The following is a 16,988-nucleotide window of genomic DNA, read 5'->3' as shown; positions in this document are numbered from 1 at the left end:
AGAGGTGACCGTGCTTTCCAAATGGTTGCACCAACAATGTGGAACACTCTTCTTCCGTCAGACCTACGCTCTGAGGTCTCAGTCGAAACATTCAAAAATCAGCTGAAGACGTTATTATTTAAACCTGCCTTTGACTCCATGTAAACCTTTAACTGTGAATAGTCATGTTCTCTTTAAAATACAAAATGCCTTAATTTTGATTATTTATGCGCCTGTTAACATACACACAATACACTGATTATACTGATTAATGCCTTTTTAATGTTTGATGGTTATGTATGATTGTCTGATTGCTCCACTGTTTTATTGTTGCTTTTGTTATTATTGTTATTATGACTGTTATTATTTTTATCATTGTAAAGCACTTTGGTGCTATTTTAAATAAATTTTACTTACTTAAATTGCCATTTATATAGTAATCAGGCATGCAAACTGGTCGGGGGTAACAAAGGTTAGAAGGATACATGAGCAGAGAAACACACAGACAGTGTAAGAGCGGCCTGTTTTAAACTTACGTGTTGTACAGATAATGTGCATTTGTCTACTGCGACAAGAGGCCGATACCGACACGCAAGGGCGTCACTTTGTGTTGAAAAGCGGTGGGAACATATGGGCTCAGATTAGGGGTGTGACAATACACTTAGCCCACGAGATGTGGCGATGCACCGTGTTGGTGTTAGGAGAACAGTACTTTATTAAACACATAATTTCTTGCATTATGGTGATTTTCTGCACCAATTTCTGCCTTTCCTGCATCAATTTATAGTGGAAATGTTTTTATTTATGTAAAGGGAAATACAAAATTCAGGTGGCAGGTGACAACTTAAAATATAATTCTACAGAATATAATGCAGTGCAGCTCTCATTCTGTGTTGCTTTCAGATATGTTTCTCCTGTAGATCACTTTTTCTCATGTAATATCATCCCTGCTGGGTCAGCACACATGCAGGCTTGATTTAGTCTTCCCTCCTCTTGTATCATGTTCACAGGGAGAGAACTTGGCCAAAAAGAAACTGTGACAAGAAGTTTTTAAAGTTACTGATTTGTGAATGCACATTTTTGGGTCATTTTATAATCAGTATCTTGTTTTATCTTGCAAGCAAACCTTTCTCAAAGCACTTTCATTTAATTACCATTTCTTGCAAGCACTTTTCAAAGCATTTTAACAAATACCTTAAAAATTGATGATGACATGTCCCCAGTGTACACAACACCGATGCCGACATGTTTTTTCCTGTTGAGGTTAAACTACATTACATCCAGGTTGCTGCCACTCGTCTTCAAAAATTAACAACATTATTGGTTAATAACAGCGGGCAAAGTTATAAAATTGGTTACATTACTGTCAGGACAGTTAACATTGTAAGCCAGCTTACATCTATCTTACATCATACAAGCTAGCTACATGCTGTCCGACGGAGAGTTCATTCAGCAGTTCGGTGTGTTGTCAGACTCCGCAGTGTAGCCGACTTGAAATAAACCTGCCTCCTCTGCCTCTGATTGGCTGTCAGGTTGAGGCATTAGGAGTGATGACGGCAAGCCAGTAGTAAAGTTGCAAAGCTCATGCTAGAATAGACTTGGTAGGTATAATGGGTAAAAAAGCTCTCTTCCCCTGCAGTATTTTACAATTCTGTTTCATGCTAAAAAGGCAGTTTTTTTTTAGATGGCGAAAACAAAGAGAAGAGCAAAATCTGTAAAAAAAAACTATGCAGAAAGTTTAGTTACTGCGGTTCCTAAAACCAGCAAAATGACATGCCAATATGGCAGTGTAGGAGATTTGGGCCCTGGTCTGCAACGTGTGAAACATTTTATGTGGCATTAAATTGCACGAAAACTGTATACTTTCTCCTAATAATAAAATTTACAGTTTACCTTGGCCACTTGTTCCCACAGAGGCTTCAAACTGTTTCCTGCTTTTCTAGTGAAAGATGTCAATCGCAAACTTTGCAGGGCCACATCAGAAGAAGAAGCCAGACCTCCATAACAAATACAAGTGGGTGGTTGTTTTTCAATCCCACTTTAGTATGCCGCCACATCAGGGAGCTTTAACTGTGAGCTCGCTACTCTCCATGTGTCTGATCTCAGATCCAAAAACAACTGTTCAGATTTTAAGTGAGTGGACACAGCTGGTTTGTGTCTGGGCAACCGTGTGACCACATCAACGTCATAGTTAGAGCCGAATGACTTTTCCTGAAGTTTGACAACATTTTACACATTTCTGAAACATATGTTTTGATTTCTACAGGTCTTCCGGGATTTTGGTGCACCGATTAAATCTTTTTTATGTAACATCATCCTGTTGAAAATGCAGTTGAAAATGAGCCTGTATGGCTAAATCAGGCACGTTCACATGATGAACTCAAGTGCTCCAGTTAAACAAAATAAAAGTTTAGAGTCCAGACCTTATTCCCAGAGACACCGCAGAAGCCAGGGTTTCAGACACACCTTTTTAGCAGGGAGGGGGAGGTGGAAACTTTTGTGGAAGTGGTTAAATACGAAGAACAGATCTGACAGAATTGCTCTCCTCCTCAGGTCATGTTCAGCAGGTGCCTGTAAGGCTCCAAGGTGGAGCGTTTGACTGAAATGAATACACAATGTGCGTGTTGGTCGCACTATTTGTCAAGGTTCACCAAAGGGGAGTCGCAGTCTGAACCTTCACCAAGGCGGTTAGGAAGAAGTAATGACTTAACATTCAGGACATGCATCTGCTAATATCAAAGAGGAAGCTGTGCAGCTTCAAGTGAACAAAGTTGATGGACCTGTCATCATGGTTTTTCCTTGCTCAATCTCGGCAAGACGGAGGCGTGTGTGTGCATACACATTAGTAGTGGGTGTTGGGGAAGTCGGCATCAAGTGAAGGGCAACGGACACAAAACCTGAGTTTGAGAGATTGTTAATGTTCCACAGGGGAAGGCCAACACTACATGTTTGCAGTCTGAAATGCTCAGGGGCTTCTTTTAATGTGCAGTGCCTTTCAAATGCAGCGACTGTGTGTCTCTCATGTGTGACTGCCATGAGAGACACACACCCACAACAAACACCTCAAAGCTGAAAAGGGGGAGTTCATTATAAAATGCTTATCTACCCTGATACTCTTGGTAATATGTCTCCTGGGTAAAAAGTGACAGAGAGTCAAGAGAGAGAGATTACTATCTTGCGTCGTCGAGCTGCACATACAGCAGTGTTTGTGGCTGACTGTGTGTGTGTGTGTTGTGTGGTGTCATTCAGCTGCTCACCGTAGCCGTGGGATCTTTTCATGTGGTGTTTCATGTTGCTCTTCTGGGTGAACCTGATGCTGCACACCTCACACTTAAAGGGCTTCTTTCCCGTGTGTTTGACCATGTGGACCTGCAGGGCACTCTTCTGGTTGAAGGCCTTGTCGCACTGACTGCACTTGAAGGGCCGCTCACCTGCACGAAAACACAGACCCACAGGTCATTTAGAATTTTCAGCGTTGCTGAGCTTAGTATTTTCATGCGCTGTCACATTAATTGAGATAAACACTAGTGGACTTTGGTACAATTAGTGCAAATAAATGAAACCATGGTTGAGATTCAAAGCAAACCATCTAAAAACAATTACACTGTTCAAGCCGTACATTTTAATAAACACTATGCGGCTGTCATTTATTCCATTAAGTAATTACACTCCTGTGGACTCCCATGTGTTCACACACACACACACACACACACACACACACACACACACACACACAGCAATTTATGTAAAATTGCAATCTGCAGTCTCTCCATTTAATATCCATGTTTAGTACACAGTGCTGATTTACCGTGTACTTAAAATTGTTGTTACTCAAAAATTAACAAACCCCTGCTGTTAAAAGCTCATGATAAACCTGCGTTTTACCAATGTGTACATGTAGCCAAGCAGCTATGATGTGAGTGGCATTGTTCACATACTTGCCTGCACGCTTTGTGTGTACCTGGATAATTAAGTATATCCACTAGGTGGCAGGTGAGGGCCAAATCAGCCCTGGCCGACACTCCGCAACACTCCAGTTTTGCGCAATTTAAACATAACTTAACATGGCAACCCTCAAGGAGATTATATATTTTATTTAGACAAAAAAAACTACCGGGGCAACAATTAAATTATACATTATAATATAGAATTATAATTCCATTGGTTTCTGTTAAGGCTGCAAGTAAAAATTATTTTCATTATAGATTTATCTAGCTAAAGCTGCAGCCCAATCCTCGGTTCGTATCCTGCTTGACCTATCAGATGCCTTTGACACAGTCAACCACAGGATCCTGCTATCTGCTCTCTCAGCAATGGGCATCTTGAGTAAAGCACTCCTGTGATTCGAATCCTACCTCTCGGGGCGTTCCCATGTTTTGTGGCAAGGACAATTATCCTCCTCCCACTGCCTCTCCACAGGGGTGCCCCAAGGCTCAGTGCTAGGGCCCCTTCTCTTCTCAATTTACACCACCTCACTGGGGCCGATCATTCACTCGCACGGCTTCTCTTAACACTGCTACGCAGACGATACGCAACTCTACCTATCCTTCCTGCCAGGCGATCCCAGCGTCTCGGCGCGGATCACAGACTGTCTCTCGGACATATCTGCATGGATGAAGGCTTGCCACCTTCAACTAAACCTCTCTAAGACTGAACTCTTGGTCATTCCAGCCAAGCAATCTATCCACCATAACATCACACTACAAATTGACTCCTCAACCATCAATCCAACCAAGGTGGTGAGAAACTTGGGTGTCATGATTGATGACCAGCTGTCCTTTTCAGACCATGTTGCTGCTGTCTCTCGGTCATGTCACTTTGCTCTATACAACATAAGGAAAATCAGGCCCTACCTCACTCAGTACGCCACCCAGCTTCTGGTACAGGCCATGGTTATCTCTCGCCTCGACTATTGCAATGCCCTCCTAGCAGGTCTTCCAGCTTGTGCGGTGAAACGCTTACAAATGGTTCAGAACACAGCAGGTTTTTGATCAGCCCAAAAGGACTCATGTCACTTCATTACTCAGTGACATCCATTGGCTCCCTGTGGCCTCCAGAATCAAATTCAAGTCACTAATGCTTGCATAAAGAGTGACTACTGGGTCTGCACCCATCTACTTAAACTCCATAATACAAACTTACGTTCCTTCTCAGCCACTACGCTCCTCCAACGAACGCCGCCTGGCTCTGCCATCCTGTCACACAAAGCAATCCCAGTCCCGATTATTCTCATCTGTGACACCACGATGGTGGAATGAGCTACCACACGCCATCAAGAAGCTCTTGAAAACTCATCTCTTCCGAGAACACTTCCTCTTATAACACCTCTAACTCCTAACATCTAACATGCATGTCCTGTGCTCTTCTTCTTCTATCCCCTACAATTATCTTGTATTGATTGCACTTTTTGTTAACTCTTACTTCCTTCCCTAGGTATTTACCCCATTGATGTGATATGTACTAGGAGCTCTTACTAGTACTTATTGCTGCTCTTACTAGTATGTATTGTAAGTCTGTATTTGATGCTCTGTTGATGCTTGTATGCTGTTCCTCAAATGTAAGTCGCTTTGGATAAAAGCGTCATGTAAATGTAAATGTTATCTGCCGATTATTTTCATAATTAATCACTTTGCCTAAAAAATGTCAGAAAATCACAACTTCTCGGAGTCTGAGTAAGCATCTTACAAGATCTTGTTTTGTCTAAACAACAGTCCCAAACCCAAAGATGACAAAGGAAAAACATGAACATGAAATTTTTGGCAGTTTTGCTGAAAGAATTATTTGTTGCAGATAAATATTCTGTCAATCTATTCGATTAATCAATTCAGCTCTACTTCAAACCTGTCCACCATTATCGCTGTCGTTTGTTAATATTCTTTTTAAAATTGCAGTGTCAATACTACTTATTCAGTCAGCTGCTGGGATCTTAAATCAATAACCTATATCAGAGGTCACTAACTGGCGGACAGCGGTCCAGGTCTGGACCCAGCCGCCGTCCTCTCCGGACCCAGACCTACAGCCGATTTCTTATTGAGAATTACTTCCTCCTGACGGAGTGTTTCTATTTTAACCATGCAGCTTTTCTAGCATTTAGTGTACTGGTTTAGCGGCCAGGGAAACTCACAGACCAATTGCATGTGTTCCAATTGTCTCATGTGATGTTGCTTAGCCAATCAAATCTGTGCATTCCGATAGGCATTGCAATTTGAGTACGCAAGTGAGATACACAAATGGAAAAAAAAGGAAAAAGAGACTTCACATGGCTCTGAATCGAGAAGGTACAGATTCTTTCATGTACATTCATCCCACGGGCAGTTCAAAACCAGAATATCTCATATATCTCCAAACTACAGCTCACGTTTCTCACTAACAAGAGAAAGTAGGGAAGTGACAGGGAATGAAGGAGGTATTAAAGCTGTTAATTTGTTAAGATGTGTTGAGTGTTTATTATAAAAATAGTTGAGACTACACTTCACACAATCACTAAAGCACTTTCTTTTAAGATGCACATTTAAAAAAAAACAACCTTAATGCAACCTTTAGTTTACTTAAATTAACAATGTATTATTAGAGTAGTTATCATTTATTATCCATCCAGTTTGTGAAAACTGATTTGACAGTCAGTTTTTCACTAAAAGCATATGTTGACAACTAACCGCAAGTTAGTCATTATGATGTCCCGGACCTTTGCTTCGGGAAATTTTCTCTAACTGGACGTCTTTGAATTTTAATTGAATACCCCTGATGTAGCCCTATATGTAAGTATTGTTCACATAGTCTTGTTTTGCGTAGCTTTGGTCTGTCATTGTAATAATGATTTCATTATTAGTAACTTGGTACAGGAATTTGGCTTAAGAAGGGCAAATTCCTGTACCAAGTTCTTGTCAGCTTTTACAGAGGAGCAACAGAAACCTGACTGGAAACATCACAAACTGGCATGGGATGTGCACGGCCCAGGACTGAAGGGCTCTGCAGCAGGTGCTCAGAAGATCATTGGTACTCTCACCTCACCAAGATGAGCTGCCACACCACCAGACTTCAGAACAGCTTTTTCCTCCAAGCTATCAGACTCTAAAACTCAAATTCATCCAGCACTGCTCCACTGAATAGTTATTTCTGTTTACCGTTTTTATAATTGCTTCTGTATATTGTCTGCTTTGTAGCAGAAAACAAAACTCAATTTCACTGTATAATCTGTTATATTGTGACAAATAAATGTAGCTACCTATTTATAGAACACATTTTATTCCCTCAGGCCAGGATATGGTGATATCTTCTGGCAAATGAAACCTGACAAAGCAGTGGCTTTGTCATGCTTTCTCACACATAGCTCAGTTATTTTCTGTTGATAAGTCATCTAAATCACTACTCTTTGCAATTAACACACTAAAATGCTGTTGAGAAACAGCCTAGGGTTCATATTCAAAAAGGAATATTTGGCCACACAACTGGAGTCACTTTTCCTTGTCGAGCCCTGTCACTCCACACACAATCAACAGCTAATAGAAGGGGTACGGAAGTTTTTTTTCCAGTGTTGCTTACAGAAAAAAAGAGAAGAAAAACTGACACCACGAGGAGGTGAGAGTGAGAATGGAAACGTCCAATCAGAATCCCTCTTAACAGTATCGAAATGCATCTATTCAAATGGTAATGGGCCAACTAAACGGATTCTTTATGTACCAACCTGGGTGCTTAGGATTTTACAGAGAGGAGAGGCATTCATGGCATTTGGCTGCTTAATAGCTGCATGAATGTAGGAACTAGTGAGTCTGGCAGGGAAAGCTGATAGCTACTATGTGTCCTGTTTTCACATTGTTTTTTTTTTTTTCCACCACGTTGTTCAGGACTATATCGGGATTTTATTATTCATATTGTTTATCAAACACTACATTGTGCATTGTGAGCGTGTTAATGTAGTAATTCAGCGTGCAACAGGATGTGGACCATGCGACATTCTCTTTATTCATAAAACTCCCCTAAACTTCATAGATACATGATATAACACATTCTGAAATGCGGTCCCTTAACATCAGTATAACACAGAGACCCAGGTAGTTATGGAGCCCTGACGTGTAGATTATTAAATCATTTAAAAAGACATTGTGAAAATAACTAGTCATTTTAACAAATTGCACTTAATGCCTTTTAAATTAACAAATATATTGTGAATTAATTTGAGAAGTCATTGATCTCAACTCAATGCTATTTGATTAATTCATTAATACACCAGCCTGTCTTATTGGGGAATATTGATTTAATTACAGAAAATTAATTTCTGTTTATATTTCAAGGCGGAATTTTTCTCAATGACATATATTTCGTGTCGCAACTTTTTTTGTCATGCCACTTCATGTCACCAGTCACTGCCCTCCTCACATTTCAGCCAATCACATGATCCCAACCTCTTGTACTTACAAACAACCTCAATATGTTATCAATATTAGAAAGCTAGCTCCTGTTAGCCAAAGCAACAACAGTGCCAAAGTTATCAGCTGACACTGGCCGTGACTGGTCATAACACCACTGTCATGAAAAGTGACATGAAATAAAAAATGCTTTTATGAAATAAAAACTCTAAAAAACATAAAATAGTAAAACACAGCTGATATGAAAATAAGAATGATGAAATATAATTTAATAATAAATGAATTGAGTTTTAATCATATCTTAAATAATGGTGGATTTCAGTCACGACATGCACTGTGCAAACTTGTCCCATGACCCTCTCACCTGTGTGTGTTCGGTTGTGTCTCTCCAGCTGGCTGCGCTTGGCGAAGGCCTTCACGCAAGAGGAGCAGTTGAAGACCCTAGGTTTCTGGGAGCTGGGTGACGGGCCCGGCTGGTGCACTCGCTCGTGTTCCTGTAGACAGATCCAAAACATTTATTTTAGCCTTTACAGTCTAGCACACAAAGTCCCGCTACTGGAACAGAGATGTCTGTCATGTTGCCGAGAAACTGACACGCTTTTTGAACAAATCACACCGATCCTGGAGGGTCTGGACACCGTAACAATCACCTCTAAGGAGACTTTGATTTCACACTGTGTCTTTTCTCTTCCCCTTGTATTTCATTTTCTATTTTGTGTGTAAGGTTGTTCATGATGTGCTCTGTTGCTGGGGTAATACTGATGTGATTAAAATGACAGGACAAAAAGTTTATTTAGACTTTTTGAAAAATGCTTGTTTTAAATATTAAATGTTGTCTATCTCTCTCTCTCTATATATATATATATATTTATAAAATAATAATTTAAATATTTTATAGTTTAGAGGCAAACTACTTTATATGGAAATTGGAAAATCTAGCCAACACCATCCTAATCATGCTCAACCTCTCTGCAGCCTTTGACACCATCAACCACCCCACTCTTCTCTCCCGACTGGAAACTTACTCCAAGATCACTGCCACCGCACTCTCCTGGCTCCGCTCTTACCTCACCAACAGACAACAGTTCATCAACATCAATAACTGCACCTCCTCCACTGCTCCTTTGTCACAAGGTGTCCCCCAAGGTTCGGTGCTTGGTCCTCTCCTGTTCATCATTTACATCCTGCCACTTGGTAATATCATACCACTTCCACTGCTACGCCGATGACGTCCAGATCCACATCTCCACCAAATCCATCACCACAGTTACCTCTGCAACTCTGACCAACTGCCTCACCGACATACAAACCTGGATGCAAACCAACTTCTTACAACTCAATTACAATAACTCTGACATGATCAACATCGGCCAACAACTCCACTGTGTCTCCATCCCCACACATCTTGGAGTCATCTTTGACAGCAACCTCACTTTTGAACACCACATCAACCATGTCACCAGGAGTGCCTTCTTTCACCTCAAAAACAGTGCCCGTCTCCGCCCATCATTCACCTTCTCTGCTGCTGAAACCCTGATCCACGCCTTCATTACGTCCAGAATTGACTACTGTAATAGCAACCTTGATGGTTCACCTGCCAAAGCCCTAAATAAACTTCAATATATCCAAAACACTTCGGCCCCCCTCCTCACCCACACACGCACCTGTGACCACATCACCTCTGTCCTCCAGAATCTTCATTGGCTTCCCGTTCCCCAAGGCATTCAGTACAAAATTCTTCCTACCTCACAGACCTGCTCCACCGCCACAATCCCTCCCGTAACCTCCGCTCCTCTGACACCAACCTCCTCTCCCCACAAACCAGGACCAAGCACCGTACCTAGGGCGACAGAGGTTTCACCATCGCAGCCCCCTCCCTGTGGAACTCCTTACCCATACAAATCCGAGATTCCAGCGACATGGACTCTTTCAAATCGATATCAAAACCCACCTTTTTAGACTAGCTTTTAAACTCAAATAATGTTTTATTGCACCTGCTGCTGTTTGTTATTTGTTATTTATATGGTCGCCCCTTCGCTCTTATGTACTTCTGCACCACATGTTTCGTTTAATATTTAATTATTATTTGATTAATTGATTTGTCGTTTGACAAAAAAATTTATCTGATACTATTTGGGTAATCATTTTATAAGCACAAATGACAAATATATGCTAGTCCCAGCCTCTGAAATGTGAGCATATGATGCTGATCTTTGTCATGTGTGATGGTTTAGCAACGTTTTGACTACTTTCTGACATTTTGTACACAAATAAAAAATAACACAAATGATTAATCAGCAAATTAATCAATAATAAAAACAATCGTTACTCCCAAGACTATGTATAGCTCGACAATACTAGATTTTTGAGACTGGCATAAGTATTAAGTTAAGAGTTTTAAAAATGTGACCAAGACATACGGAGCAGGACATTTAGTACTCAGTGGTGTCACCTTTTCCAAATGACCTCATCGGCTGACACTTGAGCACTTAAGCTTATATCAGACAATATCTCAGCTTAGCTTTAATACTGTGGTATTCAAGACAAAATGGGCAACACAAAGCAGACAGGCACACAGGAAAGCAAATGGAAACAATGGCATAATAAGACTACTGATAGGGGAAAGTGCAAAAATGCCTATGCTGTTATCTGCACCAAGTTTATAAGGAGATAAAAAAGTCTGGGGTCATTCTGGGGCAGTGTTCATTAAAAGTGCTTTGGGTAAGTTTGGGAAAAACGCACAAAACACACATCCATTGCCAAATACTTCTCTGCTTTACTCATCATGAACCCAATCAATATGTATGTCAGGATACTCACTTCAAAGCAATACATAACATTTTGTGAATTATGTTTAATTGTGAGTGTTATACGAGAAGAGCAATACTACTCTCCTGTCTGTCTGCTAAATATCAAGCTACACCAGCAGCAACCATTTTTACACTTCACTTTCTGTATGGCGTAAACAGACAAGATCTAGAGCACTAATTAGTGAGCTATAGAGGGGCTGGTAGGAGTTTTTTTGTTACATCTGGACATGCCATGCAATCTGGTTCCCTCTTTTTGCAGACTTCAGCTAAGGTAGTAGGTCGCTGGCTGTAGACAGGACAGACACAAGAGTGGTATCAATCTTCTCAAGATTACACCTCAAAAACACTGCACAACTTTTAACTTATCCGTCCATTGTAAACAAAAGCAGAATGCTCATTGCGGGTGACCAGGTAATTGTGAGAGTGAGTCAAAGCTAGAGATGACGTGATTTATCACGGAGGGTCGATACAGAAAATCACCTTCATTTATCTGGCTCCTTCCTGTGAGAGTCTACTGACGTTTCATAATCAATCTAACACTACCTGCAGAAATTAATTCTAAAACTTCATCAATCATTAAATTATTTTTCCATGTTCCCAAATTATAAAGCCATGGGTTGTGGTTGTCTAGCTATAATTAAACAGCGAAAATATTATCCACAGGCCAACAAACTTAAACATAACAGCGCTACCAATTTATCTTTCTCACCACTGGACCTTATCAGCAATCAAAAATCATCACCCACGTTCTTGTTGCAGACTAATGAGCACCCTGGGGACATGTGGAGGACGAAGATTGGTCACTCTCACTGTGACATCTACCTAATTTCAGTGTCGTTACTTTTATGGAAGACAATTACTGCTCAGCCTGTTGAGGCACGTTTACAAAAGTAAAAGCCTATGGCACAATGGCCTCTGCTTGGAAATATGACATAGGGTGGGGAAAGAGCTTATGAATGAAGCCCCACCTTCCTCCTCCTCCTCCTCCTCTTTCCTCCTGATCTGAGAGCCCCGGCATTTACATGCTCGAGTGTCTCAACCACGTGAAGAGGATTGTCAGCGACACTGATCTCCCTAATTTGGCTGCAAAACACCTCTCAGTTTAAGTGTTTTGTTGTTCAGAGTCTATCTGAAACGCTACTTGATGTATTACCCCTTATTTTTGCTTCAAATGATGACAGCACTTTGTTAATGGTATCCCTTTCCTCAGTGACTCTTTGAATCTATCACTTAACTAGTCTGAATTACAGGCACTAATTACTAAAAGTAAGACTTTGTGGTAAGAGTATATTTATTGTTTTCATAAAACCTTCACAGTTTTATTTATTACTTCTATTCATTCATATACAAGGATACATTCTTCATTAAAGAAGTGGCGACACTGTTTACTGATAGGAAGCAGCAGCTGGATGGATATCAGCATTAAATATAACCCATCTGGACCTTGAATTTAAACCCGTTTATCATCCGAGTCTACAGTTTTTACATGCGTCCTCACCTTCAGGTGTGTAGCTCGCTTAAAGGCCTTGTTACAGAGGCTGCAGACGTGACAGCGGTCCTTGCCGTGAGCTTGTCTACAGTGGCGTCGCAGCGTGTTGGCATTCTGGCACACCTGATTACAGTAGTAACACTGGTGCCGATTATCAGCCTCCGTCTCGCCATCCTTCCCACCTTTATGGGAATCGTCAGTAATCTGGATCACATACAAGGATTAGTGAGCAGCATATTTACAATTACTCACAAAAGCTCATGCCTACACAAATATTATGAACATTTTTAAATTCTAATAATATTTATAAAAAATAGGCAAAATGCCTCAAAATAGGCAAATTGCCATAAATATTTATGTCAAATATTTTAACACCTAATTGAGCATATTTCCATAAAACAGTTTTTGAAATTAATAAATGTGTTGTTGTTTTTTATATTCCAGGCAGCCCCTGATTTTCATTCATGTTATGATAAATCCGGTAGACACTTTTGGGGATTATCATGTTGCCATCTTAAGCGTTTTCTCAATTCATCAACGTAAATCTTACTTCCACCTTTGTTTGACAGTCCCTCTCCTGGATATCTTAAAACAGCACACTAATCATACAAGACAAATGCCCCTTACATTGTATCCATTGTCAGATGCTCCGTTTGTGGACTGCGAATGGTGGCTGACCAGTATGACCTGCTGGCCTGAGCTGGCTGGCTGTCCCGTTAGACCGGAGTCATTCAGCACTGCAGGAAATGTCTGACCCTAAAGATCAAAATGTACTCTGGTAAGGCAGCTGACAAATGACATGAAGTTTGATCACTGCACAAGCTTAATGACATCAGTGATGTTTTAATTGTTTCTGTTAGTGAATCAGACAGTCTTGACAAATACATCTAAATCAGCCATGATGCCAAATAACGTGTGTGCACAGATGCGTTTTACCTGTGTATTGAGGTTTAGAGTGACACCATCCAGCATACCCTGAGCATCTGCCAGTGTCAGGGTAACGCTGTTATCCGTGGAAACGCCTCCTGGTGACATCACTAGGCTCTGGGACACAGCAGTATGTGATAAGGTAGTACTAGGTGGCAGGCTGGAGACTGACAGGTGAGAGATAGAATGCAAGGTCAGTGTGATATGACTTTTTAACACCCACTTCCGCAACTGGTTTGTGAAACCATTTCTTTTTGAATAGATGTAGAACAAACCGTGTTTGAATGGTGACCACTGTTCTTTGCCACAACAGGAAAATATGCCATGAGAACTGAGTTTTTTAGTGATAATCCATATTATTTTCACAAAGTCAGTCCCGTTTTTAATACAATTCAAATGACCTCTTTAAATAGTACTTTTCAAATAGCCTACCTACACATGAGGGATTTACAGTAAACAATGCTAGTTATTGTGTTACTCTAATTTTATCACATTGATATCAGCCTTACTGTCTATTGGTCACTCTTCTACAGCTGTATTAGAGCTGTAATAAGTTAAGCCAGTGCCAACTGAACAGTTCCCACTGCTGCTGCTGCTTCACATCAAAAGCATTGAGTGGCTTTCATTGTGAAGCAGCTGCAGCTGACAGCTGATCAGATTTAAATATTGAAGGGAAAATGAAACAAGAAGGACCCACAGTTAGATGAAATGTCGCAAGCGACTCTCAGCAAGGTAACCAACTCCTTAATTTACTGTAACCTACTTGCTGAATGCGCAGCCTGAAATCAAATAAATGTTGCTCATGGTGTGAGGGAAAAAGGCTGACTGAATTCTTCTACCTGTACCTGAGAGGACTGCTTCAGTCTAATCAACAAAAGCAGGGATGCTCTCTGTGTCTCTGTGAAGCAGTGGGAATGTTTTACACTTGAGTTGAGAGAGGAGGGTAATGGAGAGAGAGATGAGACTGGAAATTTGATTAAAAGTCTATGTGACAAGTGAGCCAGTCAATAGAACCATCAGGAAGCCATCTCTGACAAAACAAATCATATTTGCTCACTTCACCACACACAAGCCCTTTGCTTTCTTATCTCGGATTTATTTATATTTAAATGACAATAATTCACATATTAAGTTTTCGAACTTAATCCTACAGGCATGTAAAGTAGACATGAATTTGCACTTCATTTGAGATTAAGTTTATAGCATTAAAAGAGGAAAGAAAGATGGAGAACATTCAACACGGGTCGCAGGTTAGATTAGTTCATGGGAAGAACCTAGGAACAACTTTGGATGGTTTTATTCTTTTGCCTTTCCAAAGAAAAAAAACACAGCAGCAAACCTAGCGTTTCTTCCAAAGTAAATAACATATGCGAACCTTTTCCTGGGACATGTGACTTTACAGTCTGCTTCTAGTGTTCAGGTCACGTATGTAGCCAGCATGTATATATTTAAGGCCTTATTACAGGGTTCTAAATTAATAGAGACGCAGGTTTTAACTAACTCACAGTTAGCGTATTGTTTCTAGACGATTTTCAGTCTCAGCTAGCTAGCGTCAATTTTAGCTAGCTAGCTGAGACCGATAAAATCTGCTAGAAACATTCATTTCAGCTGTCATAATCGGCAGAAGACCAGTTGTTTTGAAAATGACTACAAATTTTGAGTGGTAAATCTGCCACAATTGTGAACAGAATATGTGGCGTGCGAGAACGGAAAGCTTTGACGTGTGAAGCAACAGGAACTAAGGAGGAACAATTTGCAAATGCAGCTAACTTTACATTTCAGTGGGAGGTGCAAACCAGGGCAAGCCTACCTTGAAAGTCTTGAAAATCTGTCAGCTATTTCAGCCTCATACACACAGTACACTTTGATGACTCCAAAGTGGGGGCACACACCTAGCATGGCGTTTCATGAAAAGGGCACTGATCGACAGACTGTTTGAGCCTCCATCAATGCTTACGTTTTATTATCCTGAGATCTATCACTGGTGCTGGAAGCAAAGGAGGATCCTTTTCAACCATTAAAGGAATTTGAGCTAAAGTTACTCTCATGTGGCGGCATTCATGCTCTCTCTAAACATGTGAGTGAACTACAAACACCCATTCACCTGTCATGTATCTTTTGAAGTAGCTACACTGCTACTATTCACTCTTTACAGAAAGAAGAGGCTTTGTGTTTAGTTGCATCTACAAAAAGGGCGCTCAGTGCTTCTGCCAACGTGGTTTATTGTTTAAACCAGCAAGAGGCTCGATGTGCACAGTGTCTCATTCTTTATATGTTGGGAGCAATGGCTTGTTGGCTAACAGATGTATGGACAAGGACCTTCCACTTAGTGTGCATGCTTATTCCATCACATGAGTGGTAAGTTAATCAGATCTGTGTAACAGCCCGCTGGGTATCTCCCACTTCGTTGCCATGCTATTAGTTTAAAGTCATGATCCTGAGTCAAGTGTTGTTATAGGTGAGTGTAGCAGGTCACTAATGATGGCTTGTTTAAATTAAATTAAATTAGATAACTTTATTAATGTACCCCTGGGGAGTAGCAGGATTATCTTTAGGTATATGCAGGCACATTTCACTCCCAAATTCATTCAATAAATAAAGGAGTGAGATGTATTTGCTTACTGTCATAAATTGATTGTGTGGCTGGCAGTGGGTGCGAAGACAGGGATAGAGGGACTAAAAATCTACAATGATTCTGTAACAGTTTTTATAAAACTTTTAATAAAAAGTTGCTACATTTTGAACTTATGGAGTGCTATTGGTAGCTTGTTAGTCATCCAACTTCAGCACCTTATGTTAACCTGCTTTTTGGCAAATTGTGTAAGTAAAATTTGTCCTTCCAATTTGGATCTTGCTGTGGCATAATGACTTCAAGCTTATAACATCAAAGATGAGATCCCCACAGACTGAGCAGTGTTTGATTCAATTTTCAATAGAAAACCAAGGTTACAAAATAAGCTTTTACTGTCTTACTTAAGAGCACCTCTGCAAGATCTAACAGCTGCTTCAGGGACTGGACCTGTCTTTAGAAATTCTGAGTAATATTGTGTAACTTTTTCAGATAGAAGAAACCCTTCTAGTTAAACCCAGATACACACACACACACAAACAGAAACTATATCTAACCTGCCATTCCAGTGTTGGGGGGGCTGTGAGGTAGGAGGTGGTCATTGCTGATAGTCAGGGTTGCGCTGGTGGGCTGGCTATTGAGTGGCGACGCCAGCCTAATGGTTCCATTCATCTCGGCACCATTAGGGTTGCTATGCTGGGAGAGCAGATCCTGACCTGCAAAACAAAAGCTATTTTTAGTCCAGAATCCAAGAGAATTTATTTTTCCCCTTCATTCACATTTCAAGTAGGGATGCAACTAATGATGATTTTCATTGTCGATTAATTTGTTGGTTATTTTCTCAATGA

General features: G+C 40.6%; 1 protein-coding gene across 1 annotated transcript in view; it reads right to left on the bottom strand.

The window, feature by feature from the left end:
- The window catches only part of LOC119897982 (zinc finger protein 236-like), a 70,875-nt gene that overhangs the window by 2,542 nt on the left and 51,345 nt on the right, over positions 1-16,988 (bottom strand). Inside the window, exons 26-31 of the mRNA XM_038712050.1 lie at positions 16,698-16,856; positions 13,581-13,738; positions 13,272-13,400; positions 12,654-12,848; positions 8,710-8,839; positions 3,237-3,410 (exon numbers count right to left, since the gene is read on the bottom strand). Coding sequence (XP_038567978.1) covers positions 3,237-3,410; positions 8,710-8,839; positions 12,654-12,848; positions 13,272-13,400; positions 13,581-13,738; positions 16,698-16,856 — 945 coding nt within the window. The remainder of the gene's footprint in view (positions 1-3,236; positions 3,411-8,709; positions 8,840-12,653; positions 12,849-13,271; positions 13,401-13,580; positions 13,739-16,697; positions 16,857-16,988) is intronic.

Source organism: Micropterus salmoides, unplaced genomic scaffold (assembly GCF_014851395.1).
Source record: "Micropterus salmoides isolate LMB-PRFRI ecotype aquatic unplaced genomic scaffold, ASM1485139v1 Ms_hic_scaffold_11, whole genome shotgun sequence".
Classification (NCBI taxonomy): Eukaryota; Metazoa; Chordata; class Actinopteri; order Centrarchiformes; family Centrarchidae; genus Micropterus; species Micropterus salmoides.
This window is presented reverse-complemented; position numbering and strand designations above follow the sequence as displayed.